The sequence below is a fragment of the Corvus cornix genome, chromosome 6 (genome assembly GCF_000738735.6).
Source record: "Corvus cornix cornix isolate S_Up_H32 chromosome 6, ASM73873v5, whole genome shotgun sequence".
Classification (NCBI taxonomy): domain Eukaryota; kingdom Metazoa; phylum Chordata; class Aves; order Passeriformes; family Corvidae; genus Corvus; species Corvus cornix.
The window spans coordinates 28,717,932-28,741,826 of record NC_046336.1 but is presented as its reverse complement, the minus strand read 5'-3'; the positions used below and the strand labels follow the sequence as shown (position 1 = coordinate 28,741,826).

The 23,895-nt window shown below is 38.6% G+C and overlaps 1 protein-coding gene across 7 annotated transcripts in view; it reads left to right on the top strand.

The window, feature by feature from the left end:
- CCSER2 (coiled-coil serine rich protein 2) overlaps positions 1-23,895 on the top strand; it is a 61,754-nt gene that overhangs the window by 11,016 nt on the left and 26,843 nt on the right. For 4 of the 7 annotated variants that reach the window (XM_039553531.1, XM_039553530.1, XM_039553534.1 and 1 more), the window contains 5 exons: positions 892-2,365; positions 3,269-3,471; positions 17,045-17,135; positions 20,116-20,278; positions 20,891-21,077. In XM_039553531.1, coding sequence (XP_039409465.1) covers positions 931-2,365; positions 3,269-3,471; positions 17,045-17,135; positions 20,116-20,278; positions 20,891-21,077 — 2,079 coding nt within the window. In that variant the 5' untranslated portion in view covers positions 892-930. The remainder of the gene's footprint in view (positions 1-891; positions 2,366-3,268; positions 3,472-17,044; positions 17,136-20,115; positions 20,279-20,890; positions 21,078-23,895) is intronic. The other 3 variants (XM_039553532.1, XM_039553536.1, XM_039553535.1) reach the window with 1 other exon arrangement.

Below are 23,895 nucleotides of genomic sequence, written 5' to 3'. Positions count from 1 at the left end.
AATGCCACTTCGATTTTATCTTTGACTTTACCTTCCGTTTTATCTAAGTGTTTTTAAACTAAGCATTCCTTAGTGAGGTCTTGCAGCTTGGGGAGTGACTCACTTTAGGGTAATGCTTGGTGTGGTTACACAAGATATTTTCTGTACTTTGAGTAAGTAGAACTTTTAAATTCACTTACTGACACTGACCTTATGCAACTGTTGCACTGTACTTCAGGTCTTGTACATGAATAAGATGATGTCCAAAATAGACTACAGTGTCTATAAAAAGAAGAAACAGTGACTAGGAATGTGAATCTTGATTTGGGGATGTCAATTAGGTCTGGGAACAAAAAATGTTGTGGTGAGATGCATGATGTGTGGTTATTTCCTACATTTTACGCATTAGGGAAACTGAAAAAAATCTCAAAAAATGAGCTTTTAATCAGATGTTACATTATAGTTTCTGCAGGTTTACGTTGCTGACCACAGGTTTGTGCTATGTCATATTTATGGCTTTTTTAAAAATATTAAATCTTACATTTATTGGTTAATAATTGTAACACAGTTGAAAGGTTCAGTTTGTTACTCAAAATGGGTAAATGGAAAAAAAAAAATCATCCAACCCCTTTTCAAGTTTATTTTCTAGATTACGAAAGGAAAACAAAACCAAGATGGTTTATGTAGAGAATGAAAGCTGGGGGATGGAGCTGTGATCTGAAGCATATTACTGCCAAATAACTGCTGTGACTCTGGAGTTCCCAAAATGTGTCTGGGTTACTTTTTATCAGCATGGTGGAGTTAGGCACAGACATGCAGGAAGCCTATAGCTGCAAATGTATAGAAAACTATATGGTTCAATGTGTGGTTGATTCAGGTTTAATGTTGTTTTATTTTATTTTTCTTTCTTAGATTCAAGCACCCTTTAAGGACCAATGTACCCAATAGCTCATGGAAGAAAAAAATCAAACCAGGACATCCTTGGTTTCCAGGCTACCGAAATATGGAACGAAAACTTTAGGGAGTGTTTTGCAACCTATGCCAAACGGGACAGCTGTGAACTTAGCAGGGAGTAATGGTGGCAAAAATTTTGGCAAGCACAATGGCACTGTTGGAATGTCTTCCTTTGCTTTCAACTGGAAAAAATCAAATAAATATCAGCTTAACGATCAGAATGGGAGGGAAGCCAACTCCAAACGCAACTGTAATGAAAAATTAATTGATTCTGAGAAACATTTTCAATCTCAAGGAGCATTGGGCAATGATGAGCTCAGGGTGGGTTTGAACAGGACTGCTTCAGTTGTGTCAAAAGCAGCAAAGCAAACCAATATGTTTGTATCTTCTACTGAGGAATTGAACCCAAAGTCTATACCTGGACTCTCTAGTTCAGCTAAATTCACCAAAGGTACCCTGTCAGGAAGGACATACTCTGGACTCAGTGCTCCAAGATCAAATCTGAATGGATTTTATGGAAATCGGCCGGTGGTAGGTTTGCAGAGACCTAGAGCTAATTCCAGTACCACAAGGACAAGTTCAGGAGAAAGCCTGGCACAATCCACAGACAACAGCAAGGCTTTCTCCTGTGACAAAATGGTAAGATCACAAAGTTTTTCACATTCCATTCAGAATTCTTTCCTTCCCACTGCATCTCTAACCAGGTCACATTCCTTTAATAAAGCTGTGGATCTTACAAGGCCTTATCATAGTCAAAATCTTGCTGCCAGGACGTCGCAGAGGTCTACTCTGCTGTCAAGAAATGCATGTCAGTTGGATGTACCCAATGGCAATGAACCGATGAAGTATGGATTTACCAGACCGTACTCGGCTATGTCAGCTCCTTGTTCCAAGAAACCCCCGCTGTCAAATGGATCTGGGTCAGCACCTTCCTATGGATACAGATTTAGTCGGCCCTCTCTGCTGAAGCCTACCAGGCAGCGGTTTGCTGGGAATACTGGTGTGGATGGCAGCAAAAGCGCGGCTCTGGACACGCGCGTTGTGGAGAACGTGGATATTTCAGCAAACATCAATAGAGCTGTGGATAAAAACAGTATTCTAGAGAGCAGTGCTCAAAGAACAGAACCTGGTGAGGGCCTGTATGAAAGTCTGGGAAAACATGGGTCAAAAGTCATGTGTATGAGCGATGATGGAGATGAGATCTCTATATCTTCTTTGTCATCCTCGGAGAAAAACGATCTGAGTGAAGACTTCAGTGATGATTTCATAGATATAGAAGATGCAAACAGACCTGTACAAATCCAGCAGAAGGAGAGCTGCCTTCAGGAATTAGAGCATGGGAGCAGAACGTCCATCGAGCCGTTCACATCTCTCAAGGAAGGTGGAGGATCTTGCTGTAATGCTGATGACTGGCTTGATATAAATGTGTCTGGTAAATACCTTTCTTCTGTTCTGTTTGAAATTTTAGGTGCTAAATCAAAATTCTATGACACTAATTAAGTTACTGAATGTAATTGCCCATTGCTTGTGCATTTTTTCAGAGTGGAACTTGGCTCTATGCTGGTGTATTTGTTTGCTTATGCCTTTTCTGCATAATAGTTTTTTCCCAAGCATTACTTTGAAGAGCTCTTTGTGATAAAAATGAAGGTGACCTCCTTTAAACACATTTGTGGTGTGGTTGTGGGATTTCTCATATCCTTTCTTTGCCATTCATTTTCTGGGTTGGTGATATTTTAAGAAAATTTCACCTCGTGCTCCCTCCACCTCTGTAGGCAGAGAACAGCTGTAACTGCTTCTAAGTAGTGGAAATAAGTGTAGGATGTGTAATTAAATGAGTTCAATTATAAACAGGATTGTTACTGGGTTTTTTTGGTTTTTTTCTGATGCATATTGATTCTTTAAACATTAGTTGAAGACACAAGAAGATGCTTTTGAAAGCCACATTTTCAAGTCTTTGATGGGCTTCTCATGACAAAAGCTTGTTTGAGAGATGTTGCAATTGAAAGATGAGATCCAAAGGATATATTTTTGGACCCACCTTCTAATATGTTAAAGAGATGCAGATTTCTAGAAAGTAGCTTCCACGGTGGGTGAATTAGGGCAGTGTAAATGGTTAGCAAAGATGTAGGTTGGAAGATTCCTTAGTTGTAGCTGCCAAACCACCTTGAGCTTTTCCCCCTTCTGGGATGAGGGAGCAGTACTGTAGAAGGCTTTCAGGTCTTTGCTGGAGCTGTACTGTAACAGAAAGTTAGCACACCAGTAGCAGGCATTTCAGTTTTTATTTGTGGAATATTGGATTGGTTTTGGAATCTTAACCGTTGCTGTTTTCTTTAAGCAGTGGATGACAACAGTGAAAGCACAAAACACACTACTGAGAATGTCATCTCTTCAGAGATGAACTACAGAGCTGGCTCCTCCTTTGAGCTTTCTCCGTCTGACAGCTCTGACGGCACATACATGTGGGATGAAGAGGGGCTGGAACCTATAGGAAGTGTCCATCCGTGTGGAAGTTACGACTCTTCAGAAATGAACAGCATAGTATGTATTTCTGTGCATAACCTGCATAATTAGTGTGGAGTGTATTGCTTATTAAGTATATTTTTTAAATATTAGTGCCTTTTTTTTAATTTGATAATTCTTTCCTCTGTTGTTGATGGCTTTGTGAAACTTCTTGTTTAGGAACTCCTGTTTCGGGACAGGTGACCTTGATTAGGCTGTTCGCACACATTTTTTTTCTTTCCTTATTCTGAAGCCAGGACAGAACAGATCCTTCCTTACACAGTCTCATAGAAGTGCTCACAAAGAATAAAGGGATTTGATTTCTGCAAAGGATAAGTTCAATACCTCCTACTAACCTCTAAACGTAGGAGTGAAAAGCCAGAAGATAGCTGTTGCCTGTGTGGCTTCTTGCCTTTCTTGTTTCTGTGCTTTGTGCTCATAGGGCCCTCGTGAGCTGGAGCTGATTTTTGGTTTCTCAGTTTGTTCAAGCATAGAATCTTTGAGGTAGAGAGCTGGCTGTAGCTCACTAGCAGGGCTCTTCATACATCTTCTGTGGGATACACAAGATGCAGCACAGCCTTTTTCTTGCTGCTAAACTCAAACTGATCTGCAAGAAACATCATTCAGTGTGAGGAGTGGATGGAGAGTTGTTGCCATGCTGTGATCCTCCATCTGAGATCAGGGAGCCAACCTTGGGATTTCAGTGGGCCTGAAGAAAATTATGTCTATCCTGTTCATATTCCTTTATCTGCACAGACTTCTGAATTAAACAACTTTTTTATTAGTATGATGTTAACAACCAGAACATCTAACAAAACCAATTTGGTTTAATCAATTGTAATGCTTCGTGTGTTTAAGGTGTGTTAGGTACTGTGTCATCACTGCCAATTTAGTATGTAGATACCACTTTCAGACTTGGGCACAGATACATAATTATATTCTTTGTGTGTAACTAAATATGAACTCTGGATCTATTTTCAGCTGCTTGTGGTATTGTTTGCTCTCTGTCTTAAATTATAATGTTGGGATATAGTGCATGAAAGAGTTTAGCAGTGGTTATTAACTTTTTGTGGCAATCGTGGCCAGCTTGGAAAAGCTGTTAGAGATTTTTGTAGTATGAGTTTTGTAGCTTTATTGATGTTTATGGGGAAAAACCCAAGTTTAATGTAGGCCACTACAGAAACAAACATTCTTGTCCCCAGACACATGCATGCACATGCCAGGAAAAGAGGGAAGTTTTTAAGCTTTGTCCTTGGTAAGTTTTAAATATATCTTGATACATACTCTGAAATGTAACAAACAAAGGGAAGACACTTCTATTACCGTGCTTTTGGACTGTATATCTGGGTTTTGATACATGTAGCCCCTGTCAATTAATTTGTGCATGTGTATGAGTTGATACTGAATCAATGTGCTGATTGACAGAAGCTGTTGTAAGCCATGTGAAGCAGAGGTACTTTAGAAGTCTTTGATATTCTTGTTCACTATTTTGGTTTATTTCTTTCTTTATTGAAAGTAAATAGCTTTTAGAGAGGGGTTAAAAATGGAAGAACGTACTACTAGTTTTTGGGGAAGTGGAGAAAGGAGGAGATTGTAAGACTTGATGTTGAATCTAGAAAATTGTGTTGCTTCCACCCATTTTGATTTTTATCCTGTTAATGCTTTTCCAGAATTTCAGTGCTTACTCTACTGTGACTTTTATCTGAATGAGAAAAGCATCAATAGCACATTTTATTTTTTCAAGGCAGAAATGTATTTTCAGTAGCTTGAGTTTTAAGGGGGAAATGTAGCTCTGAAGTGTTGAACTGCCTCTTCGTAGTGGGATTTGTTTTGGTTTTTTTCCTGTACTTGTTGGTTTTGGTAGAAACTATGACATATTTGATTTCTTTAGCCTAAAGATTAAACAGTGATCTTTTGTAATCTGAAGATGCAGAAGAATTTCTGATGCAGTTTTTCATTATTTCTGAAAAATTGTGCTCTTGAGCAGGTTACTGTAAGCTTTTGTTCCATGTTTTTCCTTTTCTCTGCAAGCAAGGACTATAAAGACAAAAAAGTGAAGGCATTGAGAATAATTATTGTGATTAGTCAACACATCAGATGTTTTGATTGCTGGGAGATACGTGATCAAATTATGCAGTTTCTATCCTCTAGTGTGGTGAGTTAAAAGCAGTTCCTATCTGTGTGTCAAAATCCAATTGATGAGAGTCAGATTTAAGAATTTGGAGTGCTTGGGCTAATGCCAGCCTGCCTGCCTCTTGGATTTAGTATTTCCAGGCCAGTCACCAAAGCTGTAGTTCTGGAGTTCCCGTGGCATCAGGCTGGGGTGAGTAGAAGCACTGCAGCTGAGTAGCAATTCAGGGAACTGTGTGGTGAGTAACTGGTCATGTTTAGTGCACAATTCGCCTTCTTCTTTCTCATTTCCATCCTGCTGTTGTTTTGTTAGTGTTCTAAGCTGTATCCTTCTTAGTATCAACAAATACTAAATGCTAAATGCTTTTCCTAAGCTTTTCCATAGATGGCAGTGCAGCTCTCGTTGGGTAATCTTAGATTAGGAGTGTTTGGACCATCTTTGAAAGGGGGATTTTAACTGGGCTTCTAAAATGAGAACCAGCACAGGAAGGCAACAGAAGGAAGTTGTTGGCCCCTGAAGCTTGCTGTTCCTTTTTGGGGAGCAGAAAAGCCAGTATCTTTGCTATTCTCAGTACATCTTTGTTATAAAGACATGAGGGCAAAGAATAAAATAAATTTGGCCTCTTTTAATATAGTTCTTCTGTTGTTCTTCACTAACTAAGTGAACAGCTATAGAGAAAATGTGCAATCCAGTGCTGGGGTTTTAAGAGTTGTACAAATCTATATAATATCATAAGGGGGACTGTGGTGGTTTAACAAAACCTGGTGTTTATAGGCAGAGGAAAAAAAAAAAGGAAAAAAAGAAGAGCTGCCTGAAAGGTGGAAATAAGTGAATAGTTTTTTGTGGTGCCTGGCGCTTAACTGGCATCAAACCATGACAGGGACTTAGAACTTGGTAGGAAATGTGTGGGGTTTTGTAAGGATGAAAATATTTTTTTTGTCTAATTGCATAACACAAAATACCTTATTCCACTATCCCTGTTGTTGTTCCATTTCCAGCTTTGAAGTCAACAAATCACTTGGGTCGCTTTCTAAGTGCTGAACTCCTTTCAAATTTCTAAGCACTGATTTTGTTGGGGTTCTTTATACTCTTTTCAACAGCTGATCTTTGCTGCTGAGCACCAAGCCACTGGTGCTGTTTCTGCTCAGCTCTGTGTGAACTGGCTGATGCTTAGCAGAGCAGCTGATGGCTCTGTAAATTAGCAACAAGGGCAATATTTATCTATAGGTGCTCTCACATGATTTTAGCTGTGCTGTTTGCTCCTGCCCTGCGTTTCAGTTGCTGACCGTGATGCCCAGTTCCTTTACTGTTTCATGGCAGAAAGCTGCTCAGCAGTGTGAGGTACAACTCCTGATTGTAGTTTAGTATATCAGCCTTGCTAGATTTTTGTTTTCATTAATTTTTGTCTGAAAATACTGTTCACCATATGTGTAAGCAGTGTAGCCTCAGGCGTCCTGACTGCAGTCTCATGGCTCCTTTGCTTGCCCTCTCTTCTTGTAGCAAGGTTTGAGGTGTTCTCTCTTCTCCAGTGCATTAAATAGACACTTGAGAAACAGAAGTTCTAATATGTGTTTGTTCAGAGTGAAGTTTTGAATATTTTTGTCAAGTCCAAGTCCTTGTTTACACTGAGAAGGGTAGATAGCACAGCTGTTACTGTTCTGAGGTATCTGCTTGTTTTTAAAGGTGCTACAATATTCTAGTGCTCAAAGTCTGCAAGAAGTAAAACTTTAAACTGAAAACATTCCAGTAATTTCAGCTTCCTTCTGTAATATTCTCAAGAGAACAAGTTGTTGTGGTGTGATTTGGGTTTTTTTCATTTCTTTTAAAACAATTTCATTTGGGTCAATAGGTTTGGACAGGAAGCTTTCAGAGTGTTCCCTGTACTATCAGATCAAGTTCTCTACCCCTTTTTCCTGTAGGCTCCAGTAGTAATGTGAATCTTTCTGCTGTGTTAATTTTTCCTGGAGTAAATAAAGCCAGTATTTTTGGGTATATGCAGAGTGAGCATCAATGTAATTATAAGGGCATGGGATTAAGGAATAATAATTGAAATCTGGCTTGAAGAGACAGATGGGTTTTAACAGCTTTGCTGAGAATTTAATTGCTCTTGGGATGAAATCTGGATCTCATTGGAATGAATGAATTTGACACATGGCCAGAATTTTAGCCTGAGTATGAAACACTTAGGTTTTTCTCTTCTTCCAGGCAATTTGTGAAATCTTGTAAGATTTTTGTTGTTGTTCTTCGTTATAGTTTTCCCCTTTGTGACTGGAACTTGGGAAAGGGCAGGTCTGAATTAGTTTTTGAGACTGGTCAGAATGCTTCTGGGTCCTGAAGCATTGGTACTCAGTGAAATATGCTCTACTTCTTAGAGAAAACAAACTTGCTGAAATAGAATTGTTTAATTCAGTCATTAATGTCTTTCAGTAATTTAGTTATTTACAAGTAATTTAGAGTTAATTACCTTAAATTTTTTTGGTAATTCACTTCTCAGAATGACTTTATAGTAAGGTTTAAATTGCCAGTTTGATTTCTCAAATGAGTAATTTATTAATGTGAATTCAGACTTGTAATATGTGTAGTTCTAATACATTTGTTTTCTTAGAGTGAAGTGTTCTTGGTGTTGTCTTCTACCCATCTTCCTTTCTTTGGCTGAACTTTCTTTTCGGTATGTTAATGCCAAAACACTGCCTCTTGTTCTATGAGAAGCCGGGCTTTTTAAATTTTGGGACATTTGGTTACAGCTGTAATGAAAATAGAAGTGCAAGTAATGTAAAAGTATGTAATCTTTTCTCAAACTTCTTTTTTTGCTGTAATTTTCTAGAAGAGTAGTCATGAGATGAGCCCTTCAGGTGAAAGCTAGTTACAAGAAGCACATATTAAAAGTCTTTCATCTAATGAGCCAGTTGAAATTTAGTTCTTTTTTTCTTTTCATCTTGCAAAGAACAATGAAGACCTTTCCCAAACCAGTGAACAGCATTATAAGACACATACTTATTGAGAGGCTGTACTCAGATGAACAGTGTTGACTTACTGCATTTCCTCCTTTCTTAGAATACAAAAGGTGAAGTTAATACAGAGAATTAATTGCATTTTGTGCTCCCATGATGCTTCATAGAAGTAATTTGTGTACTTCAGTTGAGCGCTTCTTGAAGTAAGGTCTGAGTTTGTTCTGTGCCTGAGAGCAAAGGATTATTTCACCTTAGTCAGTGCCATTTTGACTAGAATTCATTATGACATTAATAAATACAGATTTAAAATTTTGTTTGTGGTTAGAGATTTTTTTATTTATTTCTTTTGCTAGTGAATGTGGTACAGTGAGAACTGGTGACACTACTAGATGCCCAGTACCTAGTGAGGGTGCGAGATTGAAAGGAGAGAAGACATTATTCTTGTGGCATAATTAATTAAGAAAGTATAATTGTCCTAGTCTTGGGGAATCTTTTTATATATCTATATTGGGGTAATTTGGATTTTTGAAGTAGCTGTTGCCTGTTTGCAGCCTACCAAGCCTGTAAAGCTTTGGAGATTTTAGTCTTTCCTGCAGCTGCCAAGTTCATCTGGGCACTGTTGTGAAGAACAGGACCATGGAGGAGGAAACTGGGTAACCTCTCCCTGTAGATGTGTGAGTGGATACCACGATTCATCGGTGTGGCAGAGGAATGAGACTCTGAAAATGTGCCCAAGACTGTAGTGCCAGTGGAGGAGGAGGTAATTTTATCTGCTCAGGAGGTATTCAAACAAACCAAGGTAAACGCACTTCAGAAATCACCGGGTGGAGGTGTGTATGGGCAGTGCTGGAAATCCTTAGTGGCAGATACTCCTCACTGGGTGTGGATGCAGTGTACAAAGTGTCTGTGAACCTCCTGGGAGTGACTGAGAGCAAACCCAGAGAGCGTCAGATACTTTTCAATTTGTGTTGTCCCTCCTTCAACATTTCCCTTCATGCCCAACATAGTGGAGAACACTTCTTATGGATAGAGAGCACACAGCATCACTAATGAGGAATGGCAGCATGGAGTTCTGTTTTCTGCTTCTGCTGAGAGAATTTTCATTATTTGCCTTTATCACCAGAGAAATTCTGTCCTGTAGGACAAATGGAATAATTCATTGGTCCTTCACACTCCTTTACCTGAAAGCCTGACTTCTGGGTTAGGTCAGTATTTCTCTTGGCAAGAGATACCACATTAGCACAGGAAGTCTTCTCTGAGATTTTAGCTTTTACTGATGCATTCTAGGAAATGGCAAACAATGTGTGAATTTTTACTTGGGATACAGAAGGATTCCTTGGAAATACATGATCTGGGAAGCTGCCATTTCTGTGGTCAAACTTCCTGCTCAGGTATATATAGTGATTCTGGGATTGGAATCGAATACATGTGTCAGCCTTGGCAGCTCTTTTTCATTGGAAGCTGCTTATTGGAAGTTGCTGTAGTTGGTAACTTCCATTTAAGCTCCTAAGTTCATGTCCAAGTTCCAAGCTCTTTTGTCCCAACATGTCCATGTCATGTTCCAGAATCTGACGAAAATTATTCTGATTTACTTAAATTGTACTATTCTAGCTTCATAATTTTCATTTTTCCAATAGTACAAGTATAAACATCTGTGGCATTTGTTTTTCATCTTCTTAATTTCTAAGAAGCCAATGCCTAAAAAGTTATGTTTGGAAAACCACTAGACTGCTTGGTTCTGATTTCAAATCCTCAAAAGTCAGTGTCACCTTTTTGCCTTTAATCTTCATTATGAACAGATAATATTTGTGAACACACTAAACATGACTAAAGTAATGGGAGAACATCCTTGATTAATATGTCCAGAATTTGTAGTAAAAAACTCCAACTGCTGTGAAAAATTCAGTCTATATTGTTGCTTGTCAATACAGAACTAAGAGCACAAACTCATTTCAGTGTGTTCTGTCAGCTCCTCAGCCATTCCTTTGGTGGAGTTTGCTGGCAGGCAGTTTTCTGCTCATGGCAGAGAAAGGAAATGTCATGAAATTAGAGACTGATTTTAGAGTGAAAGTAGCCACCATCTACTGTCCCACCTCTGCTCCAGTCTTCAGCTTCAGAGTTTAGCTATAATAGCAAGGCAAGGGGGTGAGAAACTGAATTACTTAATGAGATGGCCCGTCTGTCTGTCCTGTCTGATGTAGGTGTCCCTGTTGTCAAACATTAAGAGGTTATATGACTGTATTACAGTTCACAAACCTCTTGTGATGCTGGTTTGAGAGGCATGACATTTTGTGAACAACCTTTCATGGCAAATTACCTTTTTTCCTGTGGGATGGGAAAGCTTATATGCCTTTGAGAGCTGCTTCCTTCAGACCTGACACAGTAAATCTTCTCATGCTGTTTTGGCTGGTAAAACCAAGTAGGGCAACTTCACTTGTGCTTACGTGTTCTGTTTATGGCATCCATTAATTGTGCCTTTGGATTTGTGTGGTGAAGAGAGGGAGGGAGCGCAGCAGCTGCTGTGGTGTGTGTGAAATATGAGAGCAAACACTGGTGGAACTTAGCACTTGGTTTATTTCATAGGCTGTGAGGGACGTTTTCTGTATGAGCTGGTAACTGCATATCCATGTGTGAGCTGGTTTTGAGGTTTTATGCTCTTGGTTCATGCTGTTAAAATGTATCAGGGTAATGTGGCATAAATACATTTCTGCAGCAGTACAGTAAGTGAGGGAATCCTTCCGCTGTTGTTAGCAGCTCATGTAGAGATTGGTCAAAATAGAATCACCCCAAAGTAGTTTGGAGGTATTTGAGGATTGTTTTGGTTTTTATTAGAAACAAGTGTATTAAGCTGGCTGTGTAAGAGTAGAACACATTAATGCTGGATAATGTGTCATATTCAGGTTACTTCAAAAGTCTCTCTAGGTAGAATTAAAACTCTTGCACAGAGGAAACAACTGAGCTCCTGGTACAGCCATGCCCGTGCTGTTCCTCTGAGGTTATTGTTTGGTTCCTTTCTCAGCTGGGAATTACTGGAAGCCTCCATATTTTCCTTAAACCAAACACTGCATGTTTAATACAAGTGCAAGTCAGTGGAGTGAGAATCATTCACAATTATTTCTACCTGTTAAGAGTAGCTATAGCAATTACATATTGCTTAATAGTATAAAATGCCCCATTGTTGGTTAAGTAAACTATAAAAGCAGTGCTGGACCTCTGGTATTGGTAGCCTTCTCGTGCAAAGAGACTGGAAGCAGTGAGTAGGAAGGACTGCTTCTCCTCCTCCTCTGTCACTATTTATGATCACTGCTGACCATGTTCTGTGATTGTGCTTAAAAGTAAACAGGAAACTCTCTACTTAAAAGCACCAGCCCATTTAAAAAAAAAATAGGAAATCTTAAATTTTGCTGTAATTCTGTAGAAGGGTGGTTCTGCAGCTTCCCCCCATTCAGCTTTCCTCATTGGTGGAGGCTAGATGGTGGTCAAAGAATGCTGCTTGAGGTGCTGTGTGTTTGAAAGTGCTGTTGCTTATGAATTGGTGAAGTCTCAACAGAATGGCTAATATTTCTGGTTTTCTTTTATCATTGTGTTACCGAATTTCAGTTTTTTTACAGTCTGATGTCTGATTTTATATTAAAAAGAAATTTTTAAAAAGAGCAAGTATAGATCCTTCAGATACAGCATGTAGTAACTTAAGCTAATAATGAATTCCTCTATACCTTCAGTAGATCTAGGTAGAACATGCAGTGCCTCTGTAAAAATGTTTTCAGGAATAGTAAATCTTTATTTAAGACCGTTTGATTTAACAGTTAAACAAAAAATGTTTTGGATTTTCAAAACCAAGTTCTTGTTACATTTGTTGTCACAGCAACCTTCAGTTACGGAGCATGGGCAAAATTACAAAATACTTGTTTGGCTGTTTGGCTTAATTATCTTTAATGTGACTTGCAGAGTGTACTCCTTTCCTGTCCTGTCTTTGGTAACCTGCAGAGTTCTATCCCACCTCTTCCTTGGGTGGTTTTCTCTGTTTTAAGGACTTCATTTACAGTGGGCTTTTCTCTTCATCCCTGTAGTACACTATGTGCTTTTCCTCTCTGTGTTTTCTGCCTTCACTTAAGAGTTCTGTTCCGTTCCTAAATAAAGTTGCCTTTCTGGAGACTTCCTATTTCTTTATTTATCCCTATCTCAGATGTTGTCAAATGCTGAAAATAGCATTGAAAAAGACACTGGAGGTTTCCCTCTTTTCTTCTGTCAGCCTTGAATTGTGTTTGACTTAGGCAGTTATCCTTTTGCTGCCCTTCAGATGACTGATTTACCCAGTCTGTTTTGTGTTTATTTTTAAAAGCCACTTCCTTTTTTCATTCCTCGAGCACCTGAAATGATGGTTTGTTAGTTTCTGTGCTACTCTCAAATGCTTTGCCTGAGTTTTATGGCCAGGTTCACGGTCCTGTAGTTCTCTCCCTTCACTCACACTTACCTTCTACTGTGGTCTTTTCTCATCCTCATCAGAAGCAGGACCTAAGTCACTAAATCAGTAATAAAAACAATTATTTTCCTTTAGCTGTCTGCTTCCTAGAGGTGGAACAAATGAGTGAGGTCTGAGGTTGTGAGTTGTTCCTAGTACTCACCACCATCAGTTCATGACTCCCTCAAAGCAATTGCTTTTCCAGCAAAATATCCTAACTTGGCATTGATAGTTTGAGCTCAGACTCTTCTCAATTCTGGTAACACTCTCTGAAATTAATTGTTCGAGGGCTGTTTATCTGGAATTGCTTTGTATTTTTGCACTAACCTCAATGCCTGCCTTCTTCCTTTGTCTTTTAATTCCACTGTAATATACATTGTGTTATAAACTTCCACTGGTCAACATATTTACGTTTATTAGGGAGAAAATGCAAGTATCTATCTGTCTTCTATTTCAGGTGCTTTATGCTTTACTCTGGTTGCATTATAACCTTACAATACTCAGCTCAAAAAATTGGAAAGCTGAGAATCAGGCCTCTTGCCTAGGTCCAGCTGTTAAGCTAAATTGAACTCATATTGGTTGGTGGACTGAAAAATAGTGCTCTTCAGTGGAAGAAAAAGCTTATGATACATGTTGCATGAGGAATTTTTAGAAACTGAACTTTTTGAAAAGAATATTTTGCACTCCAGTTCATTATGGGGAACATGAATTTACAATGAAATCTCAAGTTTTACTTCAGCAAAAGCACTTCTGCATAGAGTTCCCCAATCTTCAAAGCAGTTGAAGCAACTTGATGCATCAAAGCAACTTGATGTTGTTATGCCTCTCCAGAAAGAGGTGCTGAGCTCCATGCATCCAACAAATTGGGTTAAATCCCAAGCTGTTGCAGGTGAGCTGTTGGTGTGTGCTTGGTGAACCCGGGGTAAAACACAGCACCGAAGGACAATCACTCCAGAAAGGATTTGCAGGACAATGAAGTGAACCTGCTGAATGTGGTGTAATTACACACTGGTGGTATGCCTTGCCCTTGCCTCTTCTAGCCTTTTTAGCCTCTCCTTAGGAATTATGAGGGTTTCCTACTGTGGGGGTGCTCAAGTTACTCAGTTCTTACACCAGGATGCACAGGTCATCTGTCTCACCTAATGCTTTCCCTGTTCTACTGCAGGAGCAAACAAAACACCACTGCCTGTGTCCAGTGGAAGAGCTTTGTGGAGAGAGAGCCTGGGGACAGCATTGCAGTTTGACCTGGGATTTCACAGTCCCAAACTCAAACTCTTCCTGGGTTGTACCAGCTTGAAAATCTAGTGCTGAATCAGCCTTGTAAAAAACATACCCCTTTTAATATACATTATTCTTTTCACCTATACAAATAGAATGGAATTCTTCTTTTTCTGTACCTTGTAATAATTGCTGAAACATGTAATAGTCTCTAGGGTTGGAGCTGATGCACTTTGAAAGAATTTTTCTATTTCCTGTTCTATTTGAGCTCATGATGCTAATTGCTGTTAAGCACACATTATTAACTATGTTATTCCCATGTAATTAACTGCAGTTCCTTATGCAGTAGAAAGAGTATCAGTGGCAGCATCTAAATTTTATTTTTTTTAATGCACTAATGTGCTGATGAAACTTGTACTTTATCTTACAGCTATTTCAGGAGGACATTGCTGACATCTACTTGTATATTGTGTTTCCCAAGTAGCTCGCAGGGGGAAGTGCTCAAAGTGCATTCACACATGGCTCAGTGATTACACAGTCTTGGTATTTGCAGTTGTGGGGTCTTTTTGTAGCATGGAGTTTCCTTTCCTGGAGTTTCCTCAGTGTGGTGAAGAATATATAATTAGGGAAGCATAATGAAATGTGCTGTTGACAGGAAAGTATGTTTGGAATCTCAAATACTGACCTTCTCTGACACCATTAGGCTTCTGAAGTTCTGATTCAAAGTAGTAAGGTGGCTTATCTAGGTTTATTAGTAAACTCTGTGGCATAGTGTGTTTTTATATTGTGCATTTTTAAATGCATTTGCACAGCAGTGGCAAAGCTTTTCCACTTTCTTTTGTGTTTGTGGCCACTGTTCCCATTTTATTTGTCATGCTCACTGAAGTTATTGCAGTAGAAGAAAATAATGCTTGTTCACACTAATTTGGAAGATGAAAGCATGGCACAGAAACAATTCATCAACTAACAAACTAAAACTGCCTCTCAAGCATGCCTGTGTTTTGCAGAATTGTTTAAAAAAATACGCATTAGTTAAAAAACTTCTGTAAAAATGTAAAGAAATAGAAGCAAAAGTAGCAAAAATATACAGGCATTTTGTTGTCCCAAATATTAAATCCATGTTTCATTTAAATGACTTCCATTTTTTTGTGAAGCTTTTCCATAGTTGGATTTTTTATTATTCCCAGTGCCTTGCTGTGTAAGTTTTCCTGTTTTTTCCTGTAAATGCCCAGAATGCTATTTGTGAACAAAGCATTTCAGATGGGACTTTGAAATATGATGAAAACAGGTGGTTTTGTCTCAAGTATTCCATCTTTCCTTTTTATTACTCATGTTTTACAAAGTGAGTATTAACTATTTTCGTCTCATACTCTCCCTCCTAAGTCAATAACTTGCCCTGCAGAAATGCAAAATGTTTAATGTTCTGTGTCACAACCCAACCCCCCCCTCACCCCCCCAAGAATCTCAAAATATACTTAGCTCTTGCTACCATTTATAATCAAATACAGTAGTGCTTTGTGAGCACTGTAGGAAGGCTGCTGAAGAACAGCTGGAGCAACATTTCTGACAAGTGCCTGTTAATGTTCTTCCTTTTCACCTGTGACAAAGCAAATCTAAGAAATGATAGCCAGCAAAGGGGTGGCTTTCCAAGGGAATATTGTTTTGCAGTGTGTTCATAACCTGTATGCAAGTATTCACTTAAATATTTAATGATCATATTACTATGAGAAATAGTTATAAAACACTTATTTGACTTATCATTTGGTAAATTTTTCAGTATTGGTGCCAGGCATCACCTTTAGGGGTAGCCGATAAAGCTAAGAAAAATCTGTGTTTCTGCTATTAGGAAAGAGGCCGATGTGAAGTGCCTGAGTCTGGTCTTGGGCCTTAAAGGCCTGACTTTTACTGGGAGCTCAAGAGCTGCAGCTGGATATCCACAGCACTTCCTCAGACCTGCTTTGTGTTAAACTCATTAACACCAAGTGACTATAGTTTTCTTGGAGTAATGAAGTGAAAGAGTGTCTGGGTTCTCTGCCCAGGCTGTTGGGGCTGTTCAGCGCTGGCAGTGTCTGACTGCACTGTGAGCTGGGTGTTCCACACCCTTGACCTCCTCAGTTTCTCTTTCTTTCAGTACTCTTCAAGCAAGAGAGGTCAGTGTCTGTCTTTTTAACACTGATTGGGCTTGCCCTCATTGCAGTCCTTTAATATGCCTGACAATATTTAATATGTATAATTCATTTAGCACTAACTCTTCATTACATTTTTCTTGGGCCGTTAGCACACCCATGCAACGTGATTGTTTGTTAGTCCCTTTAGGGACAGCTTTATATGAACCACAGTCTGAAAGACAAAAAGAAGCAGAATTTAGTGCTCATAATAGCATGTTTGAAGCTTTGTTTTCCTAAAAGGTCAAGATAACATAGGTTTTCCCCACTTTCCTTCAATGATTCTGTAATAACGAAATAAGGGGATTTAGCATCATCTCGTCACAAAGCTGTTTTTGAATCCTAAGTAAACAAAGTAATTGAGTTTCAAAATGCTTGCAACTGCAGAGAAGGCCAGATATTAATGAATAAAAAAGTCTGTGGAGTATTCCATAGGCATCAGGCAGAACAATGTTTTAATCCATCTTTGTTTCATCTAGCACTGTTACTGTGTCATATTAGCAGAGGTGTGATGATTGTTGTTTTGTATAGATGGTCTCAAATAGGGCCAATCTTCATCTGTGAGGAGAGGAGCTGCTGCTAACATTGGATGTGTGCACAATAAAAACGTAACAAAACTTTTTATGAAGGCAGGGTAAATGAAATATCATGGAAGCAGCTGTATCTCACTTTTCCTTTCTTGTAGGATATCTTGAATAATCTCGATTCATGTGATCTTGAAGATGATGATCTCATGCTTGATGTGGACCTGCCTGAGGACCCACCTCGTGACAAAGGTTAGTCAGGCAGCCAAGCAATCTCACTGTGAAACTGCTTCATGGGCTTAAGAGACTTCTGAGTTGCTTTTTTCCGACTCTTGACTTAATAAGTCAATGCACTCTTCAAATTGCGGTGTTTTTTTAAAGTAACAGCTCTTTCTTTTCTGAAATACAGGAAGGGAGATATTTCTGTTTTCCCAAGTACAATTCTTATATTTGAAAAATTCTCAATATAGAAGTGTACTGCCTTGAATAAAAGTGCAACCTTGTTTCACACTGTGTTTTTTTAAAATTATTTCTATAGCATCAATTTCAAAGTTTTAAGTTAGTCTTTCAGTCTCATGTTTCAGCTGTATTTGGAAATGCTGGGACAGTATTTTTTTTTTAGTTTTGGTGAATGACAGCATAATTCTTTGAGATAATTGCTTATTCTACAAATGACAATATCTAATATATATACATATAATTCAGGGTAGCAGAAGGTGTAAAATTTAAGATATGTGTTTTCAAAATGTCTTTTATGCGCTCTTGCTTTCAGTGAGAGTGCTGGCAGAATTTTGACAGAGAAGGTAGTACAATAATATAAATTCAGAATAGAATGAACACGGTAAAGGAAATTACGGCTGCACTTTCTCAAATGTCAGACTGGAAAGGTTTGAGGCATTTGCTTTTGTTATTCCTGACCTACTCATAGGAATTATGAGTATTGTTATTGTTATGAGCTATTGTTATGTGAATATGGGTCCTAGTTTTACTCCCAAATTCAGTGGAGGCCAATCTATGTTTGAGTGAACAGAAACACTGAATGTGGAGCACTGTCAGGCCCTACCCAGTGCAAAGAGGCACTGAAAGGAAGAAGGCTTCACTTATTTTGTGTAACTTTCATCTGCTTGCTGAAGTATGGGGATATTCAGGGGTTTTTGAGAGCACCTCTGAGTTTTTGGATGAAGACTCCTCCATGTATGAAGATATGAAGCCAGATTTACAGTAAATAAAGCACAGTTTTCCATCTACCACGATGGTGGCACATCGTGTTTTAGCACTGTGCACATAACGAAGTGCTGAACGTAATCTTTTAAATACCAGAATGAGTTTTTCAAAGTACTTGTGGTGAATTGATTGAGAACATTAAAAGTATGCAACTTTTCAGCCCTGACAGGTATGAATCTTCTACTTTTTTAGTCAGTTAATTTTTCAGAATGGGTAACAATGCAAGCCTAGGGCATATTCTTTCAATAAGGGTAATTTAATTCTGTTGGGGAAAACTAAGAAACAATTTTAAAGGGTAAATCAATTTCTCATAAATTTCCTTGTATATGTGAAACATGCACTGCATTTGCATCAGTAATTCCATTACAAATTATTAATTTAAAATCTGCTAGAAGGGCATGTTTTTAAAGGTGAATGTTTGCCACAAAAATATTAAAAGCTAATTACTGTTACTTTTGGCATTTTTTTAGAGGTTGGTTTTCCTTATAAAATTAGTCTGGCATAAGCTGGGTATCTCTGCTTCTTAGCTTGGAATCGCTGTATTTTCAGCAAAGAGGTTCTGAAAAGAAGAATTCAAAAGCCACCTCCAGGTTTTCCCTTACGTAAACATGACCACCTGAAAAAGCAAAACTTGTTCTTGTTTAATCTCCACGTGTCTTTACTCAGTTTACTTTTCCAAAGCTGAAAATCATAATTGCTTATAAACTTACTGAGGGCTTATTTTGTTGTGAATTTTCATGCGTTATGAGCTGTAGAAAGATGCTGCTAAAGGAAAATAAATCTTCTGTTAGTTTAGGTGAATAAGTTTATTTTATTATGCAATTTTTTGGTTATTTCCTAGGTGATAAAAACTGAACTGTAGGTATGAGTACTTGTTCTAATAATGTTTAAGAGCACTTCTTGCCAACACTTTTCCCATAATTATGTACGCCTTCACTGACGTCAGCCTCTTAAGACTTTCCAGGTCCTCAGAAACTCCTGGTTTCACTTTGGAGCCTGGGATGCCGCTTGGCCACTATTTATAGAAACAGTTCTAGCTCAACAAGTATGCAGGGAGTGAGGAGGGCCGCTTAAATCACAGGGTGAAGCTGGGCTCGCTCCCAGCCCACGCAGGCTGGGAACCCAGCAGGAAGGAAGGCCTGTAGGGGAGCCTTGTGCGGGGCTGAGGGGCAGCGCGGAAACACTGCTCCCTTGTGTGGAGCTGCTGCTGGAAAAGGACTGACAATGTGAGGGAAACTTCTTGGGTAAGTGAAGGACAAAGTGTGGCGGCAGAATAGCAGTTTAGGACTCGTTTTGCTGGGTCTGGCTGCCCGAGTAGAAGTTGTTTTGGCTTTCTCTCAGTTGTTTCCAGGCTGTTGCCAAATTTAGCGTTTGTTCCCTGAAGATGTTTGTGGAATTCCTGCGGCTTTGTAGAAGCTGATGTTTTAAAGAGATATTTGCTTTCCTTTTTTTAAGTCATGCTGGTTGTCCAGGTAAATACAGATTAAATGGCTCTGAATCTGAAAACCAAACAAGATGAATAGGATGAGCTGTATCTGTATTTTAAGTAACGAAACTGTTTTCTTTTGCAGTGCAATACTGGCCTCTTTTTACAATGTTGTCTTTCTGTGTTTGTGTGTTGTTAGAGCTTGTTAAAGGCCTAGAGATACCATCAGTAAGAAAGCCAGGAAACTGTTACTTTTAAATTTATTTTGTTCCATAATCTCTACCTCCTCCAAATGACTTTCTACTTAAACTGGAAATACTGTTAAAGCTGGGTTCTTTAGTGTCTGCTACAGGCTGCTCTTATTCTTGTAACAAGTTTATATTTTAATAAAAATGTGACATTGTTACAGAAGTCTGCTTGACACTTCTAAAATGCATACTGTTTTGGATCAGGTAAAAAGAAAAAAAACAACGAACCCCACAGACTTTACACTGCATCTGTTACCAGCACATAGTTAATATTTTATTTGCAAGGTCCTGGAAACAAGTCTTAAAATTTTTTTTAACATTATGCTCTCTGTAGAAGAATGTGAAAATATGAGCCGCTATGACAGACAAGACAGAAATGTGAGACAACATCAGGAGGGATTCTGGAAAAGAGCACCTCAGCAGCGATGGAATACACAGGATCACTATCATCTTGGCCATACTGACCATTATATCCATGGTAAAAATGATTTGAACAGGTAAAGGACTTTTCTATATCCTCACAAATGTTTGAAGCACCAGCGAGCAATTCATTTTTGGCACAAAGGGGTCTCAAGTGATACTGAGTACATTTTCAGAATAGTTTTATGTCTGAGTGGAAGCATCACTGAGGGTTATAACAATTTCTTTTCACAACTTATTCCTTGTTTTTATTCCAAGTACTTGTTGTTTGTGTTGATGCAATATTATACATGTTGATTAAAATACCTTATGTGTTCCATGGAAAGCCACTGCAATGTTTTACTATTTGCATTTTATAAGTTTGGACAGCTTTTTTTACTTTTTAATTTGTTGGTAAAGTAAATGTAACCCTATAGTCCTTAAAGGGTTGAATGACAGCTTATAGAAATTCTGCTGAACAACCTGGTTTTAGGGTACTGTAGTTTACAGTTTGAGAGAGGTCTCTGGGAGTGGAAAGGAAAACTCTGTATTTAAGTGAGATAGCACTGACATTTTCTGATTTATTTATTTCCTGCTGTGTGCCACAGTATGTAAGTATAGCCCACGTTGCGTAACGCTTTCCTTTTTGCCAAATGCTGGCCAGCTCCAGTTTGTCATCACTGTGGTTTTATGTTTTGGATTTTTTGTAGGGGTTCAAGCTACCTGGAGTCTGCTGTGGGTCACCTGGAGAGCTACGGAGCGGGCAGCGGTTCCCAGGCAGCGCGGCCGCTGGCGGAGAACACGGTGATGCTGGACGAGATGACCCTGCGGCACATGGTGCAGGACTGCACCGCTGTCAAGACCCAGCTCCTCAAGCTCAAGAGGCTGCTGCACCAGGTGAGCTGTTCACAGGAACTGAAGCAGTAGAATAGACTGGGGAGTGGGCCAAGGTGGCCTTATGCTCTCTTTGGCCTTATTAGGATATCGGCATTTCGTTTAGACATTGAATTACAAAGTTCCAGAAAGTAAGTATACTTTTTATTGCTGTTTCAAAGAGTACTTCTTCTGCCTTGTCAGCATTTTACTGACTACAAAACATACTAAATACTAAAATTTTTAATATTTATTCAATATTAAATTTTACTTCTCTTGAGTAAAATTAAAATTAGGAATTAAAAAAGAAAATCAGTGGATGTGAAAACCAGCTTTTATCCAATAAAATTCAAAAAAGCTGGGAGTTAAAAAAACCCCTAAAAATATTAAAATTGATCCCATGGATTAAACCTTCATTCAGCAAGTCAGTGCTAATAGCTTTTTCTTAAGGCTTTGTTTTCCTCATTCTTTTAATCTTTTCTGTGTGTTTGACAAGAAGCTTAGCAAATCATACTGGGTCATCTCCATTGGAAGTGTTCAAATTTATCCTTCCTATGTCATGAAATTGTCAAAAGCTTTTAAGGAGCTTTTTCAATGCACCTCAAAACTTGGCAAGTTGTGGGAGTTGGTAAACTGCTAAATGACTCAGCAGAAGTATGGCATTTCAGCTACAAAAATTCCTTTGTTACCATAATAAAGAACAGTCCATGAGGCTTTCTTTGGAGGCATATACAGATTAGCATTGAAAAGTGTTTGTGTGATGTTGTCTTTTAATACCAGATTCATTGCTGTGTTTTTCTAATAGGATAATGTAATGAAAGTAAGTTTGTGCCTAAAAAGTAAGACACTAAAACAAAACACAGCAAAACAAAAAGCAAATCAACCTTGAGGCTAATTCAGTTGTACAGTTGTGCCTTTTAGAAATGTGAGCATTTGCTTCCTGTGTTAACTGAGATGTATTCCTGATTTTGTCAGTGGAAAATCAGTTATTAAAAAAAAATAATGCAGTGTCAGAGGAGGAAGGTGTGTTCTTAGAACCTGATGTCTGAGTGGTGGGCTCCATAAACTGTGCCCCCCCAACAGCCCCAGGCATTAATACAGAGGTAGCAGGGAACCTTTTTCCAGGGCTTTTAATGCCTTTAACACAAGGACAGTTTGGCAACTTGATGGATGTTGTGTGTGTGGTTCACAGTGTAAAGTTTTGCACATTTTAGCCAAGCAGTGTGTGGCCCTGCAAAATACCATATGTGAAGTCTTGATCTAGGTTATAACAGCCAGGTTGCAGAATAAAAACCTTGCCTCAAGTAGCTCAGATTAAGTTTTTTAAAAGAACTTAAATGTGCAGAATGAAGCAGTTACTCTTAAATATTTTTCAAAATTTTTTTTTTGAAAATTTTTCATAATTTTCTGCTTGTCTTGACAAATGCTTGATCCTCTTTCCCTTCTTCCCTGTAACAGTGAGTTTGGTAACAACAGGTGATGTTCTTCCCTTCAAACTTTTTCAGGCATACTTGGCTGTATTTTCCTGACCTAACCCAACCCTGTTTTGACTCACCACTTCCAAAACTCATCACTGGACTTCTGAATATTTATTCTACTCTCCTGTGTATGATCCAGTCTTTTAATCAAAGAACATGAATAGTAATGTAGAAGTAAATTAGCCTGCTACAGAGGGGCAAACTTCGACCTTTACTACCTTAATTTACTAAACAATTGGGGCAAAACTTGTATGAAGTATTTTTTCATTGCATTGAAGTGTTAAGCCTTTACTGTAAACATTGAACTTCATACTAACAGGAATGAGTAAAAATTCTGCAATTCTTTTTTACTTCTTGAACAGAAATATAGTTTGAAAACAGTTAGTTGAACTTCAGCGTTCTGAGCTCTGAACTAGGACTGGATCACAGGCAGCTTCTTGCAAAATATGAAAAATCGAGGTACAAAGTCAATTGCTTTCAAACTCCAGCTTTAATAGTGGAAGCAGAAGTTCTTCTATTAGCTCCACCAATATTACACGTTCAAGTGTATGTGTTGCCTTTCTCCAGTTACGACGTTCAGCAATAATATTTAATTTGGATAGGTAGAAACACAGCCATAGTCAGGACTTAGGCACAAGGTCTCAGAGGAACAGTTACAGTAAAATAGGAAGAGTTTGTAATTAAATTCAGTTTTATACAATTATCTAATCAGCTGTAGCATGACTTAGTGTAGAGCACAGCACATAATGAATGTATACCTAGCAGGTTCCTGGGGAGACTTAATGTGCTGTACTGGACTCATTGCTGTGACTGTAGCTCACATAACTGGATATAAATTAGCTGGAGTATTGCTAGCAACATAGCTGCAGCAGTGTGGGGTTGGTGCTGCATTCCCAGTTCAGCTTGGAAAAATAAATAGTTATTTGAGTAATAGAGCCTTGGCTGAGCTCTGTGTGACCAGGATAACAATGCCAGCAGAACTCGTGCTGCCTGCTTGCTCCTCACACACTGCCATCTTCTTGTGCCTTCAAACAGTGCAATCAGCAATAGGAGTTTCTCTCATGCAGAGTTTCAAAAAATGTTCACAGTAGTGAGTATAACCTTCTCTGACTTCCCAGAATTGTTATACTAACCTGTATGGAGTGAAAAATGGAGATTGTCCTTGTGCTAAATGCAGTTATAATTATTTACAGAGAGGTGTACTGCTGGTGAGCATTCTCTCTTTAATGCTTAACTGGAGTGCTAACTCCAGTAAGAGGAAAATGTTTTGGAAGTTTAACTCTAGTAATAATTGACATGTAAATGGTAATGCCTCTTAAACATTGACTAAGGTACTTCATTTGCATGTTTATTAAGAAATAAGT